This window comes from Entelurus aequoreus, linkage group LG20, assembly GCF_033978785.1.
Source record: "Entelurus aequoreus isolate RoL-2023_Sb linkage group LG20, RoL_Eaeq_v1.1, whole genome shotgun sequence".
NCBI classification, from domain to species: domain Eukaryota; kingdom Metazoa; phylum Chordata; class Actinopteri; order Syngnathiformes; family Syngnathidae; genus Entelurus; species Entelurus aequoreus.
In genome coordinates this window covers 49,162,660-49,190,634 of record NC_084750.1, presented here as the reverse complement: position 1 = coordinate 49,190,634, position 27,975 = coordinate 49,162,660, and the positions used below count along the sequence as shown (strand labels likewise).

The following is a 27,975-nucleotide window of genomic DNA, read 5'->3' as shown; positions in this document are numbered from 1 at the left end:
ATGAAAACACATTTACACACACAAGTGTATGATGCTGCAGGAAACCTCATGAAAACACATTTACACATAAGTGTATGATGCTGCAGGAAACCTCATGAAAACACATTTACACATAAGTGTATGATGCTGCAGGAAACCTCATGAAAACACATTTACACACACAAGTGTATGATGCTGCAGGAAACCTCATGAAAACACATTTACACACACAAGTGTATGATGCTGCAGGAAACCTCATGAAAACACATTTACACACACAAGTGTATGATGCTGCAGGAAACCTCATGAAAACACATTTACACACACAAGTGTATGATGCTGCAGGTACTTAAACATGTTACCATGCTCCCACTGATGGGCTAACCTGGTGCAGAAAAGCAAATAAACAATAAGAAACAACTTGCAAAAGCCAGTCCAGATTAGCAGCAGGTACAGTATAAAATCAGAGATAGTTGTTGTTTATGAAAATGAGCATATCCGCCTTCTCAGGCAGGATGCGTGAGCGTTCTGGACAGATAGTGTCTCCTGCTGTGGAAAATACATGTTCGCTGGGTGTGGAAGAAGCTTGAACACATAAATAGGAGAAAGCGAGATCTGACAGCAAAGGATAAGTCTTTTGTTGGTTCCACCACCATGCAGCAGGGTCGTCAGACATAAGTATCGGTGGAACGTCCTGGGACATCTGCAGCTCTCTCTCCACTCCTTTCTTGATGGACATGGAGCTCTGTTATTTCGCGGTTATTTCTTTTTTTTTTGTAAAGTAAAGCCACACTTTCGACCGCCGACGCCCGCTATCCATGCTTGAGCTTGACTGACTCGCTCGGCTATGCTAACACTTCCGGGGGTGGGCGCTTCTTCGTTGGTGCTCAGCGGCTTCTTCTTCCGGTTCGGCGGACATATTTTTTTCCGGTCGGCGGACTAAATTGGCGTGACAGCATCGAAAATTGGAATCGAAATTTAAACTTTTGAACGATTCCGGGAGAATCGGAAAGTTAGTCCCGGTTCCAATCGATACTCGATACTCGATACCGAACCCTATATATAATATTCAATACATGCACACAACTTAAACAGTAAGTACAGGACAACATATAAGACTAGAAGATGAGAAGCACTACATACAACATCAAATATACATTCTTATTAAACATGCTGTGTTTTTAAAGGCCTACTGAAATGATTTATTTAAACGGGGATAGCAGATCCATTCTATGTGTCATACTTGATCATTTTGCGATATTGCCATATTTTTGCTGAAAGGATTTAGTATAGAACAACGTCGATAAAGTTCGCAACTTTTGGTCTCTGATAAAAAAAAGCCTTGCCCCTACCGGAAGTAGCGTGACGTTGTCAGTTGTTCACTCCCTCATATGTTCCTATTGTTTTCAACGCAGCTAGAGCGATTCGGACGATTACCCCATTAATTTGAGCGAGGATGAAATATTCGTGGACGAGGAATGTTAGAGTGACGGACTAGAATGCAGTGAAATACATATTTTTTTTCGCTCTGACCGTAACTTAGGTACAAGCTGGCTCATTGGATTCCACACTCTCCTTTTTCTATTGTGGATCACGGATTTGTATTTTAAACCACCTGGGATACTATATCCTCTTGAAAATGAGAGTCGAGAACGCCAAATGGACATTCACAGTGACTTTTATCTCCACGACAATACATCGGCGAAACACTTTAGCTACGAGCTAACGTGATAGCATCGTGCTTAACTGCATATAGAAACAGAAAAAATAAGCCCCTGACTGGAAGGATAGATAGAAAATCAACAATACTATTAAACCTTGGACATGTAAATACACGGTTAATGCTTTCCAGGCTGGCGAAGCTCAACAATGCTGTGCTAACGACGCCATTGAAGCTAACTTAGCAACCGGACCGCACAGAGCTATGCTAAAAACATTAGCTCTCCACCTACGCCAGCCAGCCTTCATCTGCTCATCAACACCCGTGCTCACCTGCGTTCCAGCGATCGGCGGAAGGACGAAGGACTTCACCCGATGCGTTTGGCGGCCCGAGACGTAGGAAGTCAAGGTGAGGTCGCCGGCTAGCGCGTCTGCTCTCCAACAAAGTCCTCCTGGTTGTGTTGCTGTAGTCCGCTGCTAATACACCGATCCCACCTACAACTTTCTTCTTTGCAGCCTTCATTGTTCATTATACAAATTGCAAAAGATGTCCAGAATACTGTGGAATTATGAAATGAAAACAGAGCTTTTTTAACTGACTACGTCACGCGCATACGTCATCATACCGCGACGTTTCAGCCGGATATTTCCCGGGAAATTTTAAATGTCACTTTATAAGTTAACCCGGCCGTATTGGCATGTGTTGCAATGTTAAGATTTCATCATTGATATATAAACTATCAGACTGCGTGGTCGCTAGTAGTGGCTTTCAGTAGGCCTTTAAACTACATTTAGCACAATCACTGTTTAAGTGTTTTTACATCCCTGCAGCTTCCATGACTGTTACACACTTGTGTTTACTGACCTGATACTTAAACCTGAACCTTTTATCACACACAGTGCAACTAAACGGTTTCTCTCCAGTGTGTGTTCTCATGTGTGTGGTCATGCATTCCCTTCTGGAGAAACTCTTCTTACAAACAGAGCAAGAAAGGTTTCTCTCCAGTGTGTGTTCTCATGTGTAATATAAGTTCCTTCTTAGTGTTGAATCTTTTAGCACAAGCTGAGAAATGAAAAGGTTTCTCTCCTTTGTGTGTTCTCATGTGTGTGGTCATGTGATGCTTTCTGGAGAAACTATTCTTACAAACAGAGCAAGTAAAAGGTTTCTCACCTGTGTGTGTTCTCATGTGTAATGTCATGTCATTCTTAGTGTTGAATCTTTTAGCACAAGCTGAGCAAAAAAAAGATTTCTCACCTGTGTGTGTTCTTATGTGCAATATGATTTCCCTCTTAGTGTTGAATCTTTTAGCACAAGCTGAGCAACAAAAAAGGTTTCTCTCCAGTGTGTGTTCTCATGTGTGTGGTCATTTGTTGCTTCCTAGAGAAACTCTTCTTACAAACAGAGCAAGGGAAAGGTTTCTCACCTGTGTGTCTTCTCATGTGTAATATCATGTAATTCTTAGTGTTGAATCTTTTAGCACAAGCTGAGCAAGCAAAATGTTTCTCTCCTGTGTGTGTTCTTATGTGTCTGTCCATGTTTTCCTTTCTGGAGAAACTCTTCTTACAAACAGAGCAGGTAAAAGGTTTCTCTCCTGTGTGTGTTCTCATGTGTAATATCATGTCATTCTTAGTGTTGAATCTTTTAGAGCAAGCTGAGCAAGCAAAATGTTTCTCTCCTGTGTGTGTTCTCATGTGTCTGGTCATGTTACACTTTTGGAAGAAATTCTTCTTACAAACAGAGCAAGTAAACGGTTTCTCTCCAGTGTGTGTTCTCATGTGTGTGGTCATGTATTCCTTTCTGGAGAAACTCTTCTTACAAACAGAGCAAGTAAAAAGTTTCTCTCCAGTGTGTGTTCTCATGTGTGTGGTCATGTTACACTTTTGGAAGAAATTCTTCTTACAAACAGAGCAAATAAAAGGTTTCTCTGCATTGTGTGTTCTCATGTGTGTGGTCATGTATTCCTTTCTGGAGAAACTCTTCTTACAAACAGAGCAAGTAAAAAGTTTCTCTCCAGTGTGTGTTCTCATGTGTGTGGTCATGTATTCCTTTCTGGAGAAACTCTTCTTACAAACAGAGCAAGTAAAAAGTTTCTCTCCAGTGTGTGTTCTCATGTGTGTGGTCATGTTACACTTTTGGAAGAAATTCTTCTTACAAACAGAGCAAATAAAAGGTTTCTCTGCATTGTGTGTTCTCATGTGTGTGGTCATGTATTCCTTTCTGGAGAAACTCTTCTTACAAACAGAGCAAGTAAAAAGTTTCTCTCCAGTGTGTGTTCTCATGTGTGTGGTCATGTATTCCTTTCTGGAGAAACTCTTCTTACAAACAGAGCAAGTAAAAAGTTTCTCTCCAGTGTGTGTTCTCATGTGTGTGGTCATGTTACACTTTGTGGAGTAACTCTTCTTACAAACAGAGCAAGTAAAAGGTTTCTCTCCAGTATGTATTCTCATGTGTACTGTAAAATGACTCTTGTGTCTAAATGATTTCCCACATTGAGAGCAGTCAAAGTGTTTGTTGTTAGTGTGATGTCTCGTATCACCTTTAGAGTCATTTTGACTCTCCAAAGGTTTTTGGATGTGGTCACTGTGATCAGAAGAGTGTGACATCATGTGGTCCATGTCTGACAGTGGAGCAAAGATGCTGTCTGGTTCTGACTTTATATCTTCACAATGCTCTCCATCAGCTTCTGTGATGTGTTGACTTACAAGCTCCGCCCCTCTGTTCTCCTCACTTTGACTGTGATGAAGCTGTAAGGACTGAGCTTCATCTTCATCATGAAGCTGCTCCTCTTTAATGTGGGAGGGGGCCTGTAGCTCCTTCTGTCCCACACTGGTGTGCCACTCCTCTTCATGACTCCCCGCTGACACCCGCTGGACGTCTGCAGAACAAATGAGGTGTTACTGTATTGAAGTTTGCAGTATTCAAACTATTGACATGTGAGCTAGGCCAAATAGACAGTGATGGGCAAGCTACCTGGACAATGTAGTAAGCTAAGCTACGAGTTACTCTCAATTAAATGGAGCTAAGCTATCCTCAGAGAATTGGAGCACGCTACACTACAAGCTACACTGCAAAAGTAGCTTTTATAGAATTTATATATATATATATATATATATATATATATATATATATTGGCCCACATGTATAATATCAATGTTTATGTTGTCCATGGAAAGAAGTTAGTAAGAAGCAAAAGACAAACAACCAACCATGGATGACAAAAGGACTGAAAAATGCTTGTCACAAAAAAAAGACATTATATGGAATATTAATAACACAGACAACTATAGAGGCAGAAAATAAGTATAATAAATATAAAAACCAGCTAATTGGTATACTAGGAAGATGTAAGAAGGAATACTACAGACAATTATTAAAGAAGAACAGAAACAACATGAGAGCAACATCCTAAATAGCATCATTAAAAATGCTGCTAAGAAAGATTACCCCCAGTACTTTCTACATGGAAATACAAAAAATGACAATATGAACCAAATAGTTGAACGTTTTAATGATGACTTTGTTAAAAATGTGGAAGAAAGATTTCCAAATGCAGATGATGGATCAGTTGAGGACTTGAGTGAGCTCATAGACAGAAATCCCAATTCCATGTTTCTTAAGAATGTGACAAAAGAAGAAATAATCCAAATTGTAAAACATTGTAAATCCAAGACCTCAAGCGACTGTCATGGAATAGATATGGTAACCATAAAAAAGGTTATAGAAGACATTTCAGAACCTCTGACATATATCAGCAACGTATCATTTCTAACCGGCAAATTCCCTGACAAAATGAAAATTGCAAAAGTCGTACCAATTTATAAGAATGGAGACATACACCAGTTTACTAACTACACACCAGTTTCATTACTTCCACCATTCTACAAAATCATGGATAAACTATTCAATAGCTGATTAGATTTATTTATCAACAAAAGTGGGACGCTGGTGGAGAACCAATATGGACTCCCAGCAAATATCTCAACATCTGGTCAACATATGTAATAACAAGTGTGTGTGTGTGTGTGTGTGTGTGTGTGTGTGTGTGTGTGTGTGTGTGTGTGTGTGTGTGTGTGTGTGTGTGTGTGTGTGTGTGTGTGTGTGTGTGTGTGTGTGTGTGTGTGTGTGTGTGTGTGTTCTTGAGACATGAAGAAGGAAAAGTATCTTCCATATGAGGAGGTGTGAACAAGTGATGACATAAATCATGGTCCCAATAACATTGCATCAAATACTAGAGTATGTGAACATTGCTCCAAAGTCAGGATTTTTTGTTGATTTAATGTGCATAAAAAATGAAAATTGACAGGTGCAAAGGCAGCAATATATGATAAAACAAGACGGCAGCTAAAGAAGGACTAAAGAAGGACTGTCGAGGCTTTTTGGCGACGAACCCCAAGATGCAGAGATGATGGCAGGCATAGTGCGAGAAAACATGATTTAATTAAATACTTTGGCAAAAAACAAACAAAAGGGAACAAACAAAAGGCACGCACAAGGCGGAGAACAAACTAGGCTATGAACTAAAATAGCACAAAGGCTAACTGTGGACAAGAAACTAAAACACTTACTGTGACACGAATAAACAAAACTCACGTGGGAAGAAACGAGCAGGATGAACTATGCTAGGAACAGAGTGGACAGAAGTAGACAGAGCTACAACAACAAGAATAAATGACATTGACCAGTAGACACTACAATAATCCAGCAGTGACTGGAGGGCAGGACAGGTTTAAATAGGCAGCTGGCTGACTGGCACCAGGTGTGGCCACGTGCCAATCAGCCACAGCTGAGGGGATAAAGCACTCAGGGAGACAATCAGGAAATGAAGACAAAATAAAAGCACTGACAGGAAACTAAGAACAGGAAACCAAGACAAACGCAGAGGAAAACTAAAACTTGACCAAACTGTCAGGGACAACCCTGACAAGGACTTCCCTATTCACCCCCCTCTGGTCAACATATGTAATAACAAGTGTGAGTAAGAATTGAAATGTGCCTCCTTTGGCCAAAATGTATAAAATACATATGTATATATGGTAAATGGGTCGTACTTGTATAGCGCTTTTCTACCTTTTTTTTTAAGAACCTCAAAGCGCTTTGACACTATTTTCCACATTCACCCATTCATACACACACATTCACACACTGATGGCTGCCATGCACGGCCCTAACCAGGCCCATCAGGAGCAAGGGTGAAGTGTCTTGCTCAAGGACACAACGGATGTGACTAGGATGGTAGAAGGTGGGGATTGAACCAGTAACCCTCAGATTGCTGGCACGGCCACTCTCCCAACTTCGCCACGCCGTCCCCCAATATATATAGAGACATACTGTAATAACTTGAAGTAAATAATGAAGATTAAAAAACAATTACAAACAAAACATTTAAAACAAAATTTATTAAAATGAACTAAAAGCTTACCTTTTTTATATTTGCATAGTACGTATATATTAATGTTGTAAATACACATCTTTATATATCTAGAAAGGGTGGTCCTAAAGAGGTAGGCACTGTCACATCTAATAGAGGGCCAAATACTAGAGTCTGTGAACATTGCTCCAAAGTCAAGGTGTGTTGTTGATTTAATGTGCATACAAAAGTGAACAGTGACAGGTGCAAAGGCAGCAATATATGATAAAACAAGACGGCAGCTAAAGAAGGACTTCCCTATTCATCCCCAAAAAACCTGCCAGGTGAGCAGCTGATTTGACCACTTCTGGTGCTGACGTAAGACAACCTGCGTCCCATATGTTTATTTTAATGAAATAAGTTTATTTCCATCATATAATCAACCATCAACCATTCTGTGTGAGCAGTTTAACTGTACAGGTGATACATATTTAACAATCATACACATTGGCGAAGTTGGTAGAGTGGCCGTGCCAGCAATCGGAGGGTTGCTGGTTACTGGGGTTCAATCCCCACCTTCTACCATCCTAGTCACGTCCGTTGTGTCCTTGGGCAAGACACTTCACCCTTGCTCCTGATGGCTGCTGGTTAGCGCCTTGCATGGCAGCTCCCGCCATCAGTGTGTGAATGTGTGTGTGAATGGGTGAATGTGGAAATACTGTCAAAGCGCTTTGAGTACCTTGAAGGTAGAAAAGCGCTATACAAGTATAACCCATTTATCATTTATTTACACAAAAAAAGAAAAGAAAAGAAAAAGAAATAGGCTGAAGCCAAAGCTTATATTTGGGGGGATTACCCCCAATATTTTTTAGACGGAAACACAAATAATGACAACATAAAGGAAGTAGTTGAAAGCTTCAATAATTACTTTGTAAATATTGGACCAAAATTGGAAGAAAGGATTCCAGACCCAGTTTCAATTGAGGACTATAATGATACCATAGAGCCAAATCCCAACTCCATGTTCCTCAGTAATGTGACACAGGAGGAAATAGTTATAATCCTGTAATCTAAGACTTGTAATGGAATTGATATGGAAACCATAAAAAAGGTTGTAGAAGAGATCTCAGGACCATTCATGTATATTAGTAACCTATCATTTCAAATACCCAAACACAATGAAAATGGCTAAAGTTGCACCAATTTATAGGACTGGAGACAAACACCAATTTACAAATTATAGACCTGTTTCTTTACTTCCACAGTTTTCTAAAATCATTGAAAAAGTGTCCAATAACAGATTAGAGAGTTTCACAAACAAACATAGAATACTAGAAGAGAACCAATATGGATACACAGCTAATGTTTCAACTTTGATGGCTTTAATTGAAATGACAGAAGACATGAGCAATGCAATAGATAGTAAAAAATGTGCAGCAGCAGTGTTGTTGGATCTAACTAAAGCATTTGACACAATTAATCACAATATTTTCATCCAAAAACTAGAAGGATCTGGCATCAGAGGGTTGGTCTTATAAATAAATGATAAATGGGTTATACTTGTATAGCGCTTTTCTACCTTCAAAGTACTCAAAGCGCTTTGACAGTATTTCCACATTCACCCATTCACACACACATTCACACACTGATGGCGGGAGCTGCCATGCAAGGCGCTAACCAGCAGCCATCAGAGGCAAAGGGTGAAGTGTCTTGCCCAAGGACACAACGGACGTGACTAGGAAGGTAGAAGGTGGGAATTGAACCCCAGTAACCAACAACACTCCGATTGCTGGCACAGCCACTCTACCAACTTCGCCACACCGTCTTAAACTGGATAAGAAGTTATTTAACCAACAATCTTTGAATCTCAGTAGAAAGTAAAATAATGCTATTTGGTAACAGTAGAAGAGAAAGTCAGACACAAATACAAATAGACGGAATAGAAATTGAAAGAGTAAATGAAACCACATTTCTAGGTATAATAATTGATGATAAATTGAACTGGAAATCTCATGTAAAAAATATACAACATAAAGTAGCAAGAAACTAAATGGCGGCGCATGGCTATGGCTATGCAGCGGCTCGCTAACGCTCTTGGGAGTGTAGAGCGATTTGGCAAAAAACACCCGTCATTTCTGTCAATTTCATGGCTGGCTCAAAGCGTGAACACTCTGTGATCACATACGACCGACAGACAATTCTGGATGTGGATGGATCGGGTCGTTATAGACTGAAAGATGCATGTACGGTGGACCTCCTCACTAGCATGGGAATACTTCGTGGGCTACATCGAGCGGCCTTTGTAGCAGCGGAGTCAAGTGCTAGCGGTGACCGCCAATGGAGACGACATAGGCGGTGCGAGCGGGAGCAGAAGCGGGGATGCCGAGCGGGGCTAACAACAAAGAGAAAAGCTAACCAAAGAAGCGTGGAGTCTCCAGGTAAGAAGCCATTTAAACTAGAACTAGCCGGCGTCAGGCTGGATAATCCCTGCACACATAGCAATTCTCTTAGAATAAAACACAACTCACATAATGTTTTTTCTTTTGTGACCGTGTCAGAGGCAGACATACATTGTACTGAGGTAGCTAACTGTGATGCGTTCAGTTTATCGCAACATCAAGCAAACAATCTGAATATCCCCGTCATATCAATTCCTAGATATGGTCGAAACTATTTAAAGTGCAATACGCATAATAAACGCAACATTATTAATATTGCTACTTCGGATAATTTCAACAAACAATCCTCAAAACAGCCCACTACCTATAATATGGGCTTTTTAAACATAAGATCATTATCTTCCAAAACGTTATTAGTTAATGAAGTCATTAGAGACAACAAACTTGACGTCGTTGGTCTCGCCGAGACCTGGCTCAAACCAGACGATTTTTTTGCGCTAAATGAGGCATCTCCTCCTAACTATACCAATACACATGTTGCCCGACCTCTTAAAAGGGGAGGGGGTGTCGCACTAATATACAATGAAAACTATAATCTTACACCTAACCTAAATAATAAATATAACTCGTTTGAGGTGCTCACTTTGAGGTTTGTCACACCGCTGCCTCTCCACCTGGCTGTTATCTACCGCCCCCCTGGGCCCTATTCGGACTTCATCAGTGAATTCTCAGAGTTTGTTGCTGATCTAGTGACGCACGCCGACAATATAATCATAATGGGGGACTTTAATATCCATATGAATACCCCATCGGACCCTCCATGCGTGGCGCTCCAGACTATAATTGATAGCTGTGGTCTTACACAAATAATAAATGAACCCACGCATCGCAACGGTAATACGATAGATCTAGTGCTTGTCAGGGGTGTCACCACCTCTAAAGTTACGATACTCCCGTACACTAAAGTAATGTCCGATCATTACCTTATAAAATTTGAAGTTCTGACTCATTGTCAACAAACTAATAATAATAATAATAACTACTATAGCAGCCGCAACATTAATGCTGCCACAACGACGACTCTTACTGACCTACTGCCTTCGGTAATGGCACCATTCCCAAATTATGTGGGCTCTATTGATAACCTCACTAACAACTTTAATGACGCCCTGCGCGACACCATTGATAGTGTAGCACCGCTAAAGCTAAAAAGGGCCCCTAAAAGGCGTACCCCATGGTTTACAGAAGAAACTAAAGCCCAGAAATTATCATGTAGAAAGCTGGAACGCAAATGGCGTGTGACTAAACTTGAGGTTTTCCATCAAGCATGGTGTGATAGTTTAATAACTTATAAATGCATGCTTACCTCAGCTAAAGCTAAATATTACTCAAATCTCATCCACCTCAACAAAAATTATCCTAAATTTCTGTTTAGTACAGTAGCATCGCTAACCCAACAAGGGACTCCTCCCAGTAGCTCCACCCACTCGGCAGATGACTATGAATTTCTTTAATAAGAAAATTGAAGTCATTAGAAAGGAGATTAAAGACAATGCATCTCAGCTACAACTGGGTTCTATTAACACAAATACGACTGTATATACGACGGACACTGCCCTCCAAAATAGTTTCTCTCTCTTCGATGAAATAACATTGGAGGAATTGTCAAAATGTGTAAATGGGACAAAACAAACAACATGTTTACTTGACCCAATTCCTGGGAAACTTATCAAGGAGCTTTTTGTATTATTAGGTCCATCAGTGTTAAATATTATAAACTTATCACTTTCCTCCGGCACTGTTCCTCTAGCATTCAAAAAAGCGATTATTCATCCTCTACTCAAAAGTCCTAACCTCGATCCTGACCTCATGGTAAACTACCGGCCGGTGTCCCACCTTCCGTATCTCGAAAATCCTCGAAAAAATTGTAGCACAGCAGCTAAATGAACACTTAGCGTCTAACAATCTCTGTGAACCTTTTCAATCCAGTTTCAGGGCAAATCACTCTACGGAGACAGCCCTCGCAAAAATGACTAATGATCTATTGCTAACGATGGATTCTGATGCTTCATCTATGTTGCTGCTTCTTGATCTTAGCGCCGCTTTCCATACTGTTGATCATAATATTTTATTAGAGCGTATCAAAACGCATATTGGGATGTCAGACTTAGCCTTGTCTTGGTTTAACTCTTATCTTACTGACAGGATGCAGTGTGTCTCCCATAACAATGTGACCTCGGACTATGTTAAGGTAACGTGCGGAGTTCCCCAGGGTTCGGTTCTTGGCCCTGCACTCTTTAGTATTTACATGCTGCCGCTAGGTGACATCATACGCAAGTACGGTGTTAGCTTTCACTGTTATGCTGATGACACTCAACTCTACATGCCCCTAAAGCTGACCAACACGCCGGATTGTAGTCAGCTGGAGGCGTGTCTTAATGAAATTAAACAATGGATGTCCGCTAACTTTTTGCAACTTAACGCTAAGAAAACGGAAATGCTGATTATCGGTCCTGCTCAACACCGACATCTATTTAATAATACCACCTTAACATTTGACAACCAAACAATTACACAAGGCGACTCGGTAAAGAATCTGGGTATTATCTTCCACCCAACTCTCTCGTTTGAGTCACACATTAAGAGTGTTACTAAAACGGCCTTCTTTCATCTCCGTAATATCGCTAAAATTCGTTCCATTTTGTCCACAAGCGATGCTGAGATCATTATCCATGCGTTCGTTACATCTCGTCTCGATTACTGTAACGTTTTATTTTTGGGTCTCCCTATGTCTAGCATTAAAAGATTACAGATGGTACAAAATGCGGCTGCTAGACTTTTGACAAAAACAAGAAAGTTTGATCATATTACGCCTATACTGGCTCACTTGCACTGGCTTCCTGTGCACCTAAGATGCGACTTTAAGGTTTTACTACTTACGTATAAAATACTACACGGTCAAGCTCCTGCCTATCTTGCCGATTGTATTGTACCATATGTCCCGACAAGAAATCTGCGTTCAAAGAATTCCGGCTTATTAGTGATTCCCAGAGCCCAAAAAAAGTCTGCGGGCTATAGAGCGTTTTCTATTCGGGCTCCAATACTATGGAATGCCCTCCCGGTAAAAGTTAGACATGCTACCTCAGTAGAAGCATTTAAGTCTCATCTTAAAACTCATTTGTATACTCTAGCCTTTAAATAGACTCCCTTTTTAGACCAGTTGATCTGCCGTTTCTTTTCTTTTCTTTTCTACTCTGCTCCCAACCCGCTAGCCTGTCCATCAGATGGGGACATCTCTACGCTGCTGACCCGTCTCCACTCGGGATGGTTCCTGCTGGCCCCACTATGGACTGGACTTTCGCTGATGTGTTGGACTTTCACAATATTATGTCAGACCCACTCCACATCCATTGCTTTTGGTCTCCCCTAGAGGGGGGGGGGGGTTTACCCACATATGCGGTCCTCTCCAAGGTTTCTCATAGTCATTCACATTGACGTCCCACTGGGGTGAGTTTTCCTTGCCCGTATGTGGGCTCTGTACCGAGGATGTCGTTGTGGCTTGTACAGCCCTTTGAGACACTTGTGATTTAGGGCTATATAAATAAACATCGATTGATTGATTGATTGATTGATTGATTGATTGATTGATTGAAGAAACACGTCAATAATGAATAAAGCAAAACATGTTCTAGACGAAAAATGACTTCATATTCTCTACTGCTCACTAGTGTTACATATCTGACTTATTGTGTAGAAATATGGGAAATAAGTACAAAAGTACACTTCATTCATTAACTGTGTTACAAAAAAGATCAGTTATAATAATACATCATGTTGGATATAGACAACATACAAACACTTTATTTATTCAATCAAAAATACTGAAATTCCACCACATAGTGAATTTGCAAACAGCTAAAATGATACACAAAGCAAACTATAACCTGCTAGCCAAGAATGTACAACAATTCTCAACAAAAGATGATAAATATAAACTTGGAGAAAAATGTAATTTAAAACATTTGTATGCACGTACAACACTTAAGACCTTCAGTATATCAGTATGTGGGATTAAATGATGGAATGGATGAAGCAAAGCAATCAAACAATGTACTAATATGATCCACTTCAAGAAACTCTTCACACTTAAAGTGTTTACAAAGTACAAAGAAGAAGAACCATGATAAACATTCTCAATTTATTTCATCCATCATTCATTTTCTACATCATCTTACTCATCTCACCATATGAAATATAACTTACTTCACTCATTATTATTGATTTATTTTTATTGTGATTACCGTATTTTCCGCACCATAAGCCGCACCTAAAAACCACAAGTTTTCTCAAAAGCTTACAGTGCGGCTTATAACCCGGTGCGCCTTATATATGGATTAATATTAATATTCATTTTCAGAAAGTTTAGGTCTCGCAACTACGGTAAACAGTTGCCATCTTTTTTCCCCGTAGAAGAGGAAGCGCTTCTTCTTCTACGGTAAGCAACCGCCAAGGTGAGCACCCGCCCCCGTAGAGGGAGAAGCGTGCAGATATTACGTTTCATTTCATTTGTGTGTACCAAGAGACACGCGTACAAGGTTCCACTGACTTCTGATATTCCTGTGAACTGCACTGTGGATACATTGGGAACACGTACGGTGAATATTCGCACCACAGGGAATGAAAAGTCGTCCTTCACTGTGGTTCTAGCTTGCCATGCTAACGGCCAGAAACTTCCACCCATAGTGATATTCAAAAGGAAGACCTTGCCAAAAGAGAACTTTCCAGCCGGCGTCATCATAAAAGCTATCTCGAAGGGATGGATGGATGAAGAAAAGATGAGCGAGTGGTTGAGAGAAGTTTACACGGGTGACTTTTTTCACGCAGCTCCGTCCCTGTTGATCTATGACTGCATGCGCTTCCACATCACTGATGGTGTCAAAAAACAAGTGAAGCACACCGAAGAAGAAGAATTCGAGGGATTTGTGGATGAGGAATAACTTCAGAAAGTGAGCTTTAAATGTTTATTTTGTGTGTTGTGTGACACTAACGTATGAGCAACGTTGAGTTATTGATGTTGCTATTGCTCTGTACTACTTTGAGTGTTACTATTTTTGTGATTGCACATTTGCACATTGCATTTTGGGAGTGAACAGAGTTGTTAGAACGCTGGTTTGTAATATATTATTAAAGTTTGACTGACCTATCTGACTGTTTTGTTGACATTCCCTTTAGCACAGCGTAGGTGCGGCTTATGGTGCGGAAAATACGGTACTTATGGAGTATATTGTGAATACATTGAGAACAGGAAGTGAACAAAAGTTTTAGCAACTGTTATGTAAAAGAAAAGGGGTAGGATTAAATAACCTCTGCTTCTTCCTACTCCTTTTCAAACATGTTGAATAGACGAACTGGAAATTGTGATGTATCATGTTGTATGCATGCATGTGTGATGTATCATGTTGTATGCATGCATGTGTGATGTTTCATGTTGTATGCATGCATGTGTGATGTATCATGTTGTATGCATGCATGTGTGATGTTTCATGTTGTATGCATGCATGTGTGATGTATCATGTTGTATGCACGCATGTGTGATGTATCATGTTGTATGCACGCATGGGTGATGTATCATGTTTTATGCATGCATGTGTGATGTATCGTGTTGTATTCATAAATGTGTGATGTATCATGTTGTATGCATGCATGTGTGATGTATCATGTTGTATGCATGCATGTGTGATGTATCATGTTGTATGCATGCATGTGTGATGTATCATGTTGTACGCATGCATGTGTGATGTATCATGTTGTAAGCATGCATGTGTGATGTATCATGTTGTATGCATGCATGTGTGATGTATCATGTTGTACGCATGCATGTGTGATGTATCATGTTGTACGCATGCATGTCTGATGTATCATGTTGTACGCATGCATGTGTGATGCATCATGTTGTACGCATGCATGTGTGATGTATCATGTTGTACGCATGCATGTGTGATGTATCATGTTGTACGCATGCATGTGTGATGTATCATGTTGTATGCATGCATGTGTGATGTATCATGTTGTATGCATGCATGTGTGATGTATCATGTTGTATGCATGCATGTGTGATGTATCATGTTGTATGCATGCATGTGTGATGCATCATGTTGTATGCATGCATGTGTGATGTATCATGTTGTATGCATGCATGTGTGATGTATCATGTTGTATGCATGCATGTGTGATATATCATGTTGTATGCATGCATGTGTGATGTATCATGTTGTATGCACGCATGTGTGATGCATCATGTTGTATGCACGCATGTGTGATGCATCATGTTGTATACACGCATGTGTGATGCATCATGTTGTATGCATGCATGTGTGATGTATCATGTTGTATGCATGCATGTGTGATGTATCATTTTGTATGCATGCATGTGTGATGTATCATGTTGTATGCATGCATGTGTGATGTATCATGTTGTATGCATGCATGTGTGATGTATCATGTTGTATGCACGCATGTGTGATGCATCATGTTGTATGCACGCATGTGTGATGCATCATGTTGTATGCACGCATGTGTGATGCATCATGTTGTATACACGCATGTGTGATGCATCATGTTGTATGCACGCATGGGTGATGTATCATGTTTTATGCATGCATGTGTGATGTATCGTGTTGTATGCATGCATGTGTGATGTATCATGTTGTATGCATGCATGTGTGATGTATCATGTTGTATGCATGCATGTGTGATGTATCATGTTGTATGCATGCATGTGTGATGTATCATGTTGTACGCATGCATGTGTGATGTATCATGTTGTAAGCATGCATGTGTGATGTATCATGTTGTACGCATGCATGTGTGATGTATCATGTTGTACGCATGCATGTGTGATGTATCATGTTGTACGCATGCATGTCTGATGTATCATGTTGTACGCATGCATGTGTGATGCATCATGTTGTACGCATGCATGTGTGATGTATCATGTTGTACGCATGCATGTGTGATGTATCATGTTGTACGCATGCATGTGTGATGTATCATGTTGTACGCATGCATGTGTGATGTATCATGTTGTATGCATGCATGTGTGATGTATCATGTTGTATGCATGCATGTGTGATGTATCATGTTGTATGCATGCATGTGTGATGCATCATGTTGTATGCATGCATGTGTGATGTATCATGTTGTATGCATGCATGTGTGATGTATCATGTTGTATGCATGCATGTGTGATATATCATGTTGTATGCATGCATGTGTGATGTATCATGTTGTATGCACGCATGTGTGATGCATCATGTTGTATGCACGCATGCAGGGGTGCAAACTAACTTTTTGACCAACTCGCCAAGTGGCTAGTAGGTGAAAAAACATACTCGCCAACCATATTTTTTACTCGCCAAATGCCAAAACAAACTATTTCCTTTACCATTGTATTCCGCCATGTAGAAGTGTTCACGTCACATTAAAACCAATTCTACAACCAACCAGGGGCCACAGTATAGTATATAGAGTATATAGATTCTTTTTTTTACTATCCTATGAAACTAGAAGCAGGACGCATGATGCAGTGCAGATAAGATTTTAAAAGATCTGTATTCAATAAAATTTAAGTAATATACAAGTTTTACAGTGCATTGATTGCTACAAAGAATAAAGAAATAGTTAAATATTTTTCAACATTGTCTGGATATTTACATTAATTTTTTTACATTTAAACATTAAAAAATATCTGCATTCAATAAAATAAAAGTAATATGCAAGTCTGATTGACCGTGAACTGCTTGCTACAAAAAATATAGGAAAAAAATATTAAATCTGTTGCCAACATTGTCTGGATATAAATAATGAAAGAACATTAATGAAAGAACATCAGATTAACATATATAGAAAAAATTAACGTCTCAGAACTTCACCGCCCCTCCCCGTGTGTGTGTGTGTGTGAGAGAAAGAGCTTTGTGTGTGTGACATTGTGAGTGAGTGAGTGAGTGAGTGAGTAAGTGAGAGAGAGCTAAGTGTGTGTCGGTGTGTGAGAGCTGTAGCCTAGGTGGGTGTCTGTAAATATACAGACAGATAGTGAGTGAGTGAGTGACTGAGTGTGCGGGTTCTGTGTGGGTTCAGTCATCGTCAGAGTCACTGTCAGATAGTTCCACTACATCAGGCCTGATGTAGTCTTCTCCAGCTTCTGAGGTAGAGTCAGAGTCACTAATGTCAGTCACAGACAGGTCAACAGACTTATGTGGTGCTGCTGGTCTCTTCTTCCCTCCCTCCATGAAGTCTGGTCTGTTGTTCTTGACAGTCAGCCAGTCGCGTTTTTTCCCTGCATCGTCGTATAGCCACTTCGTCTGAAACTTTCTCCCCCCAGTTCCAGCGCTGGTCGGTTTGGGTTTCGCAGCATTCGCATCGCGACCCCCCTCCTCCTCCTCCTCCTCCTCCTCCTCCTCCTCCTCCGTCCGTGCCTTTTTAGCTATGGGTTTCAGGAAGCGCCACATAACGATAAGATTTATAGGCTTAAGGCTAGGAAGAATGATTGTTAGCTATTAAGACTCGAGTAACGTTACCGGTACACTCTGTGACTGTCGCCTGAGAGATATCCCTGTAGTGCGCGCTCTAAGCTAACTACTAGGCTAGCTAACTGCCGTCTCTTAGCAACTAGTCTACGGAACGTCGAACGTGACATCACAACAAATATGTGCTTGGTAAAATAATGATCTCCGTGTTGCTTTAGGTACCGGTAAGCGCTGCATTATTGCTGTTGTGAACCTCACTTTTTCAACTCGCCAGCGTGGCAAGTTAGGCAAATATTTTACTCGCCAAAGCTAAAAATAGCTCGCAAATGGCGACTGGCGAGTGTTAATTTGCACCCCTGCACGCATGTGTGATGCATCATGTTGTATACACGCATGTGTGATGCATCATGTTGAATGCACGCATGTGTGATGTATCATGTTGTAAGCATGCATGTGTGATGTATCATTTTGTATGCATCCATGTGTGATGTATCATGTTGTATGCATGCATGTGTGATGTATCATGTTGTATGCATGCGTGTGTGATGTATCATGGTGTATGCATGCATGTGTGATGTATCATGTTGTATGCATGCATGTGTGATGTATCATGTTGTATGCATGCATGCGTGATGTATCATGTTGTATGCATGCATGTGTGATGTATCATGTTGTATGCACACATGTGTGATGTATCATGTTGTATGCACGCATGTGTGATGTATCATGTTGTATGCACGCATGTGTGATGTTTCATGTTGTATGCATGCATGTGTGATGTATCATGTTGTATGCATGCATGTGTGATGTATCATGTTGTATGCATGCATGTGTGATGTATCATGTTGTATGCATGCATGTGTGATGTATCATGTTGTATGCATGCATGTGTGATGTATCATGTTGTATGCATGCATGTGTGATGTATCATGTTGTATGCATGCATGTGTGATGTATCATGTTGTATGCATGCATGTGTGATGTATCATGTTGTATGCATGCATGTGTGATGTATCATGCTGTATGCATGCATGTGTGATGTATCATGTTGTATGCTTGCATGTTCCAAATAAAGTCAAAGTCAAGTCAAGTCAAGTCAACTAACACTTGGTGGACATTCAAGCCACAAAATGCAAATGGAGTATTGTTGGTGTATTTTGGATGGTTATAGAGGACCTCCCATTGTCTCCATTGCAAGTGGACTTTTATTTACATTTATGAGTTAGAATTAGGGCTGGGTGATACATGGAATATACTGGATATATCGTGGGTTTGTCTCTGTGCGATATAGAAAATGACTATATGGTGATATTGGAGTATACGTTCTCACACAGTTGCTTTTAGCTGCAGGCATTACACTACAGGCTCTTCTCACTCTTTCTTGTCTCTCCTTCTCACAGAGACATAAAACAAGCGCACCTTCTTACATACGTCACATACTGTCACGTGTGCAACGTCATACGCTCTCACGGAGCAGACAGGTAGCGGCATGGTAACGTTAGCTGTGGTGCTAGTGGTAATACGAGAGAAAGAAGGTGCCAATCTGGTAACAAATGAAGGAATAATTAATTCCCAAGACAAACAGCAGGGGGTCCATCGTCTGGCGGTGGTTTGGCTTCAAGCAGGTAGATGGTGAACAAGTATGCGGCAAAAGCGTTGCTACAAAAAGTAGCAGCACTGCTAATGTAGCATCATTAGAAAAGTCACCCGCTAGAGAATGAAGAGTGCTTAAAACTCTGCATGTCAACATCTCCGTTCAGTGCCACACCCACAAAATGCCCAAGCAACCATTTCCACATCAACACCGTATGAAACAAATAGTCAACAACAGAAGGAGATAACGTCCGCAGGAACCTACCACATAGTGAAGGACATACACTATTTGATGTCCTATTATGCAGCTCATTTTTATTTGACACTTATTGAAATATCTTGTGTGACATCATGCACAAAAGTGCACTTTATTTGTTTTAAACTATTGTAGTGGCGTTCTGTACAAAAAGTGCACTTTAATTTAGTGTTGTTTTGATATGTCATCTTAGTGACATCATGCACAAAAGTGCACTAATAGCTTGTTTTAAAATGTCTCTGACAATCTTGCACTTTCTGTTTTGAAATGACATGAATGTTTGTGCCACTGCTTAATAACTGTTTAATAAATACACTTTTGATAAATTGACTTAGTTGTGGTTTCCCTCTCTGCATGAAAGTTTAAAAGTAGCATATATTAATGCAGTATGAAGAAGAATGTTTTAATGTAGACACATAGAATCATCATACTGCTGTGATTATATGCATCAAGTGTTCATTCAAAGCTAAGGCAAAATATCCACATATATATGTTGTATCGTGACATGGACTAAACATATCCACATATATATGGTGTATCGTGACATGGACTAAACATATCCACATATATATGGTGTATCATGACATGGACTAAACATATCCACATATATATGGTGTATCGTGACATGGACTAAACATATCCACATATATATGTTGTATCATGACGTGGACTAAACATATCCACATATATATGGTGTATCATGACATGGCCTAAACATATCCACATATATATGGTGTATCATGACATGGCCTAAACATATCCACATATATATGGTGTATCGTGACATGGCCTAAACATATCCACATATATATGTTGTATCATGACGTGGACTAAACATATCCACATATATATGGTGTATCATGACATGGACTAAACATATCCACATATATATGGTGTATCGTGACATGGACTAAACATATCCACATATATATGGTGTATCGTGACATGGACTAAACATATCCACATATATATGGTGTATCGTGACATGGACTAAACATATCCACATATATATGGTGTATCGTGACATGGACTAAACATATCCACATATATATGGTGTATCGTGACATGGACTAAACATATCCACAATATATATGGTGTATCGTGACATGGACTAAACATATCCACATATATATGGTGTATCGTGACATGGCCTAAACATATCCACATATATATGGTGTATCGTGACATGGACTAAACATATCCACATATATATGGTGTATCGTGACATGGACTAAACATATCCACATATATATGGTGTATCGTGACATGGACTAAACATATCCACATATATATGGTGTATCGTGACATGGACTAAACATATCCACATATATATGGTGTATCGTGACATGGACTAAACATATCCACATATATATGGTGTATCGTGACATGGACTAAACATATCCACAATATATATGGTGTATCGTGACATGGACTAAACATATCCACATATTAATAAAAGGCCATATCGCCCAGCCCTAATTAGAATGTGATTTTTTTTTAATATGTATATCCACCATCATGTCTTTTATAATGATTGTGAACGATAGAAAAATTCCCCCAAAAAGTGCAGTTCCCCTCTAAATTGCAATGATTAGATTTAAGACTTGAAGTGTATGAGCATGAAGTGATGAAGCCTACTTGGATGAGTCTTCTAAGACAAAGTGAACAGTCCAGTTGTGATGGATTGAATGCCCTGAGAATAAAATGATATGTGCTTACTTGGACTGTGATGAAGCTGTGAGGACTCACGTGCTTTGTCTTCATGCTCTTCAGTCTTCACAGAGACAACAGTCATGACATCATCCTCCTCCTGCCCTACAACACACTCTCCCTCCTCTTTCATGTGGGGGGGCTGTGGATCCTCCTCCTCCTCTTTAATGTGGGTGGGCTGTGGATCCTCCTCTTCCTCTTTAATGTTGGTGGGCTGTGGATCATCCTCTTCATCTTTAATGTGGGTGGGCTGTGGATCCTCCTCTTCCTTTTTAATGTGGGTGGGCTGTGGATCCTCCTCTTCCTCTTTAATGTGAAGGGGCTGCTGGACGTCTGTTGGGTAAATAAGTAAATAAGATAAAGAAAGAATAAAAATAGTTTTGGACTGACACTGTTAACACAATGACATTATTTGTTTTTTTTCGTGTGTTGTGTTAAACATGTGTAGCAAAACAAAGCAGCATTGATTGAGGCATTCTTAACTTTACACTCACTGATATAAAGTGTGTAAATATTTTATTCTGTATACGGTCTATGACACCTAAACTTTATCTCTAAACTTAACCATAATTTGTGGTGTAGAATGACGTCTGGAACTCAAGATAGTTCCACATGTCTGGGAACGCCACCAACAGATAATCCCTGATATTACTCAACAAATCTTTAGGGATCTATTCCGTTTCATAATTATATTTTTTTCTCGTATCTGCTTTTTGCAGGAAGATCTAGGCTAGGGGTGTTTAAACTCATTTTAGATGAGGGGGCCACATGGAGGAAGATGTACTCCAAGTTGGCCGGACTGGTAAAATCACGGCAAGATAACTTAAAAATAAAGACAACTACAGATTTTTTTCTTTGTTTAAAAATAGAACAAACACATTCTGAAAATGTAAAAATCATAATGTTGTTTTTTTACATACAATTATAATGTTTATAACAATAATGTTCGTGTTGGAGGAGTTGTGAATGACTGAAATATGAAATCCGTGCTGCAGTCTGCAGGTGTACCTAATGTTGTGGCCCAGCAGTCATTCACAACTCCTCCAACACGAACATTATTGTTTTTGCACTTTTTGGCTTCTTATTAGATAACTTTTTTAAATAGATTCAATCTTGCACGTGGAAAGTTTAAGTGTGGGCTTTAGTTGATATAACACTCCCGTCAGGGGGTGCATTATCCACCAGGAGGCGGGACTACTGCGAGCCTCAGCCAGTTTGTCTTCGCAGCCGTTTTATGATTGCTCAGCACAAGAAATACGTTACACACATACAGTTGTTGACAAAATACACTGTACATTATATACCTCAGCTAACTAAACTATGGAAATGTACAATATAATTCATACAGCAATACGATCTCACTGCACAGCAGGCCAGCAGTTAGCCGGTCATTGCACAATCCACGGTGAGGCTCAACGCAGTGACGTGCCTCAACTGGCTGCTGATCACAGCAAGTCTCTTCTCAGTATTTGAACGGCAAATGTGAAAATTCAGCGATTTTGAATAAAAATAATCTAAAACTGGTGAAGTTAAATGGAAAATAACTTTATAGTATAATCACTGATAGTATAATCACTGAATACATATAACAATTTAATTGTTTTTTTTTCTTTTTAATTTTTTTTTTGCCTCCCCTGACTGCACGTCACTGCTAAACTCTCTGTTCTGGCAAAAGTGCTTGAATCCCTTATCAGTGAACAGATAAAATACTTTTTGGACACCAATTTTATTCTGTCACCTTTTCAGTCAGGTTTTGGCAGAAAACACAGTACTGTTACTGCTGCTATGAAGTTTATAAATGATGTAACTGAAGCTCTTGACAAGAAGCAGTGCTGTCTGTCCCTCTTTATTGACTTTTCAAAGGCATTTGATACTGTTGATCATGTCATTTTAATCAAACGTCTTTCAGCTATTGGTTTTTCTCAGCAAGCAGTTGGATGGTTTGCAAATGACCTCACAAGTAGAACTCAGGCTGTTCAGATAGAAGGTTCCTTCTCGGACGTACTGCAAGTGGAAAAGGGTGTCCCTCAAGGTTCTGTGTTGGGTCCGTTATTAATTAATAATTAATCATCTTGGACAGAATATTCCGAACTCAACTTTCCATTCCTACGCTGATGATACTGTCATATACTGCACAGCACCCACTCCTGCTGAGGCCTTTAAATATCTACAACATGCATTTGACAGAGTACAAGAACAACTTTGCTATCTTCAACTGCTTTTAAATGCAGAGAAAACAAAGTGTATGTTCTTTACCACATCAAAAACTGTAAGATCAGCACTGTGTGACAACATTTGAACAAGAAATGGGCAACAAATTGTGTTAGTATCTGCTTTTAAATATTTAGGATTTTTAATTGATGACCACTTGAGTTTTAAGGAGCACATCCAGTATGTTGTAAAAAAAAAACTGAAACTTTTACTGGGATTTTATTATAGAAACAAGTCTTGCTTTTCTTTTACCGTGAAACAGAAATTGGTGGAAACAACCTTTTTACCTGTTATTGACTATGGAGATGTGTTGTACATGAATGCTACTGCTGGTTGTCTCCACAAGCTGGATAGTGTGTACCACGGTGCACTGAGATTCATCACCAACTTACTCACCATTGTGTGTTATACTCAATGGTTAACTTACTCACCATTGTGTGTTATACTCAATGGTTAACTGGACATCTTTATGTGCTCGACGCCTCAATCATTGGTATGTGTTCATCTACAAAACCATTCTGGGTATCACCCCATCTTATCTGTCTTGTCTTTTAACAAAGAAACAAGGAAGTCACAATCTTCTTTCAATGAATGTTCTGCAATTTGTCGTCCCCAAAGTAAGAACTGAACTGGGCAAGAAAGCATTTAGGTTTTCAGCAGCGAAGGCTTGGAATAACCTACAATCCGATATTCAACTTCAAACCCTTGTTACATTGAATGAGTTTAAAGCTTCTGTGAAAGGATTGCAGTCTACCTTGTCTGTATGCACATGTGTTATGTCAGCAAGTTTTAATGTTGTACATGTCATGTTTTATGTGTTGTTTACTGTTTTTAATGTAACCTTGCTGCTGCCCTCTTGGCCAGGTCTCCCTTGGAAAAGAGATCTTTGATCTCAATGGGATTTGTACCTGGTTAAATAAAGAAAAAAAAAGAAATAAAGAAAAAACAACAGCTGTTTATTTGAAGTCTTAAAGAAGTCAACTATGTGTGCAGTGCAAGGTGAAATGCAGCTATGTCATCTTCTTGTCAATAACACACACATCAATCTTTTGCGTGTTGTTGCTTCCTTATTTGTCATTATTCAAAGCTGATGTTAATGTGTAGCAGCGGCAGCTGAACTCAATGTGACAACGTGTCATAGTTACGTCAGTCAGCTGGAATTAAAAATACAAATAGTTGTGTCATTAGTCCAGAATCTTCACGGTCCTCATGGACGACATAATTAGGAACCAGTACTAAAAAAAAGGTACTTGGTATACATCCCTAATCTTCACCACTAAACCTTTGACATATGCTGACATATGTGCTGCTAAAGGTAAATAAACAGTAGCCATATTGAATGTTTGCCTTCATTTGACCACGTGAGGTAAGGAGGACGGCCTCTAGGTCACATGGTTACACCCCAGCAATTACACTGTTGATGATTGATGAGCATTCATTTTTAAATGGTGGTGTTAAAAAGCAAGTATATCTCCATCTTTAGTCATAAATGTGGCCCCCGGATGAACATGTGTCACAAACATTGTATTAGATGATATGTGGATGTTGTGCTTACTTGGACTGTGATGAAGCTGTGAGGACTCACGTGCTTTGTCTTCATGCTCTTCAGTCTTCACAGAGACAACAGTCATGACATCATCCTCCTCCTGCCCTACAGGACACTCTCCCTCCTCTTCCTCTTTCATGTGTGGATCCCCCCCGTCCCCTTTAAAATGTGAGGGCTGTGGATCCTCTAAAGTGAAACTGTCCCCCTGCAGATGAGGGAGACATTCTTCTTGGTGTCCAATCAGCTGATGGATGTCTACAGGACACAAACAAAACACATTTTAACTCCTACATGCTAAATATTAAATCGTACATGAAATATAGGGCTGTGGCTATTGAACATTTTATTAATCAAGTGTTCTACTGGGAATGTTTTTGATTAATCGAGTAACTGGATAAAACATAGTGTTGCTTGGTTAAAGACGAATTTAAGACATTTCACTTAATAATGAACGGCCAATTGGTTTGAGATGGTATGAGATCAAGATGTCATCTTTAGATCAGGCTTTGTTTTTTCCACAATCACTGCCACATTAAAAAGTCAAAGTACCAATTTTTGTCACACACACACTAGGTGTGGCCAGATTGTTCCCTGCATTTGACCCATCACCATTGATCACTCCCTGGGAGGTGAAAGGAGCAGTGAGCAGCAGCGGTGGCTGCGCCCAGCAATAACTTTTATGGTGATTTAACTCCTACTTCCAACCCTTGATGCTGAGTGCCAAGACTTCCGGATTTCAGTGCCTCTCCCGGAGCAAACATTCCCCGATTTTCACCCGGACAACAACATTGAGGGCGTGCCGTGATGGCACTGCCTTTAGCGTCCTCTACAACCTGTCGTCGCGTCCGCTTTTTCATCATACTATCTGCGTGCCGGCCCAGTCACATGTAGTATGCGGCCTCTGCTTACACACGTAAGTGACTGCAAGGCCTACTTGGTCAACAGCCATACAGGTCACACTGAGGGTGGCTGTATAAACAACTTTAACACTCTTATTAATATGCGCCACACTGTGAACCCACACCAAACAACAATGACAAACACATTTCGGGAGAACATCCGCACTGTACCACAACATAAACACAACAGAACAAATACCCAGAATCCCATGCAGCCCTAACTCTTCCGGGCTACATTATTCACCCCCGCTACCACCAAACCCCGCCCACCACAACCAACGCACGGAAAGGGGAAGGGGGTGATGTGTGGGGGGGCAGGGTTGGGGGGCGGGGTTTGGTGGTAGCGGGGGTGTACAATGTAGCCCGGAAGAGTTAGGGATGCAAGGGATTCTGGGTATTTTTTCTGTTGTGTTTATGTTGTGTTACGGTGCGGATGTTCTCCCAAAATGTGTTTGTCATTCTTGTTTGGTGTGGTTTCACAGTGTGGTGCATATTAGTAAGAGTGTTAAAGTTGTTTATACGTCCACCCTCAGTGTGACCTGTATGGCTGTTGACCAAGTATGCCTTGCAGTCACTCATGTGTGTCTGCAGAAGCCGCATACAACATGTAACTGGGCTGGCACGCTGTTTGTACAGGTTGTAGAGGGCGCTAAAGGCAGTGCCATCCCGGCACACCCTTATTACTGTTGTTTGGGTGAAAATCAGCAGACATTTGTGAGAATAGTTACCCTGAAATTCGGGAGTCTCCTGGAAAAATCGGTAGGGTTGGCAAGTATGACGCTGTCAAGCGCCATCCATATAAAACTCGCGGGCCGCACTAACATTAAATTTTCATATTAAGGTGGGGGCCGTGTGTCTGGTTCATACATAGCACAAAGCAAAAAAAAACTTTGTATGGAGTGTTATTTCATTTTAAATTTCAAAAGAGTTTTGTGGCTCCCATTGTTGTCTTTAAATTGTGGAACAGGTCAAAATGGCTCTTTGAGTGGTAAAGGTTGCTGACCCCTGTATTAGGTTAATGGCTGCACCAATATGAAGGAAATAACAGGTCAGTATAGCTTTTACACACATAAATAACTTGTCAAACCTGCCAGCTAGCAGGCTAGGTTTACAGCGCCAGTTACCATAGTAACTGACTCTGACTTTGTCCTACCTCTCTATATTTGGAAGTAAAACTCTCGAGCTTTACATACTCAGGAGTTTGCACTTAACCTGCTCTCTGGAATATTCCCCCGGTGACTGTGTGAGTTTTGTGTAAACATGTTGATACACATTGTTACACACTGAGAGGAACATCAACCTCTCATAAATATTGTCTGGTTTTTATGAACAACATAAAACAATCAGTGCATCATCCAATTCATCTTCCTATAGACAATCTATTGAAGAATAGTGTTAATAATAAATATAAAGTTAGTAAAGATGTGAGAGTAAGAAGTAAACAAACCTGTTGTGTGTAACACAACTTGATGTTGTCGCTCCTTCTCCTCTTTTGTTGGACAAAGTTCCTCCTCGTACTCTGCTATGGTTCTTTCGCACATTTTCACACAATCACAACACTTTACACTCACACTTGATCTCTGCTTAGCGATGTGTTTTCATCACTTCTTTGTTAGCAGCTAACAAGCTAAGCTAACTAGCAAGCAAAGCTAGATCGAGAAGCATCAAAGTGCGCTCAGACTAATATACAAACAGTTATTATTACTCTATTTAATAGAGTGTAATAAAGGACATATATGTGTGCATGGACGCACAGATTAAGAACACTGAACTGTGACGACTGCAATAACGTCTTCACCGTCAGACGCCATCTTGCCTTATCCTCGCCGTGTTTGCTTCGCGCGCAGTCT

General features: G+C 40.1%; 2 protein-coding genes across 5 annotated transcripts in view; one reads left to right on the top strand and one right to left on the bottom strand.

Annotated features, from left to right (window-relative positions):
- Positions 1–27,975, top strand: part of LOC133636330 (zinc finger protein 25-like) — a 1,044,419-nt gene that overhangs the window by 292,745 nt on the left and 723,699 nt on the right. The gene's annotated exons all lie outside the window — the stretch shown is intronic.
- Positions 140–27,975, bottom strand: LOC133636331 (gastrula zinc finger protein XlCGF57.1-like). Of its 4 annotated transcripts, none has more exons than XM_062030268.1 (4): positions 27,573–27,975; positions 25,236–25,481; positions 21,479–21,802; positions 140–4,514 (listed from the first exon to the last, which is right to left on the bottom strand). In XM_062030268.1, the coding sequence occupies exons 1-4, from the start codon at positions 27,664–27,666 to the stop codon at positions 2,944–2,946; spliced, it is 2,235 nt and encodes a 744-aa protein (XP_061886252.1). In that variant the 5' UTR covers positions 27,667–27,975; the 3' UTR covers positions 140–2,943. The 4 variants fall into 4 exon arrangements, with proteins under 4 accessions (XP_061886252.1, XP_061886254.1, XP_061886253.1 ...); XM_062030270.1 differs by having other exon boundaries at positions 21,509–21,802; XM_062030269.1 differs by having other exon boundaries at positions 25,266–25,481.

Coding starts and splice junctions, on each gene's coding strand:
- LOC133636331 (XM_062030268.1), bottom strand. CDS start 27,666: ATGTGCGAAAGAACCATAGCAGAGTACGAGGAGGAACTTTGTCCAACA. Junction 25,482..27,572: donor AGTTGTGTTACACACAACAG/GTTTGTTTACTT, acceptor TGTGTCCTGTAG/ACATCCATCAGCTGATTGGA. Junction 4,515..21,478: donor ACAGCTTCATCACAGTCCAA/GTAAGCACATAT, acceptor TTTGTTCTGCAG/ACGTCCAGCGGGTGTCAGCG.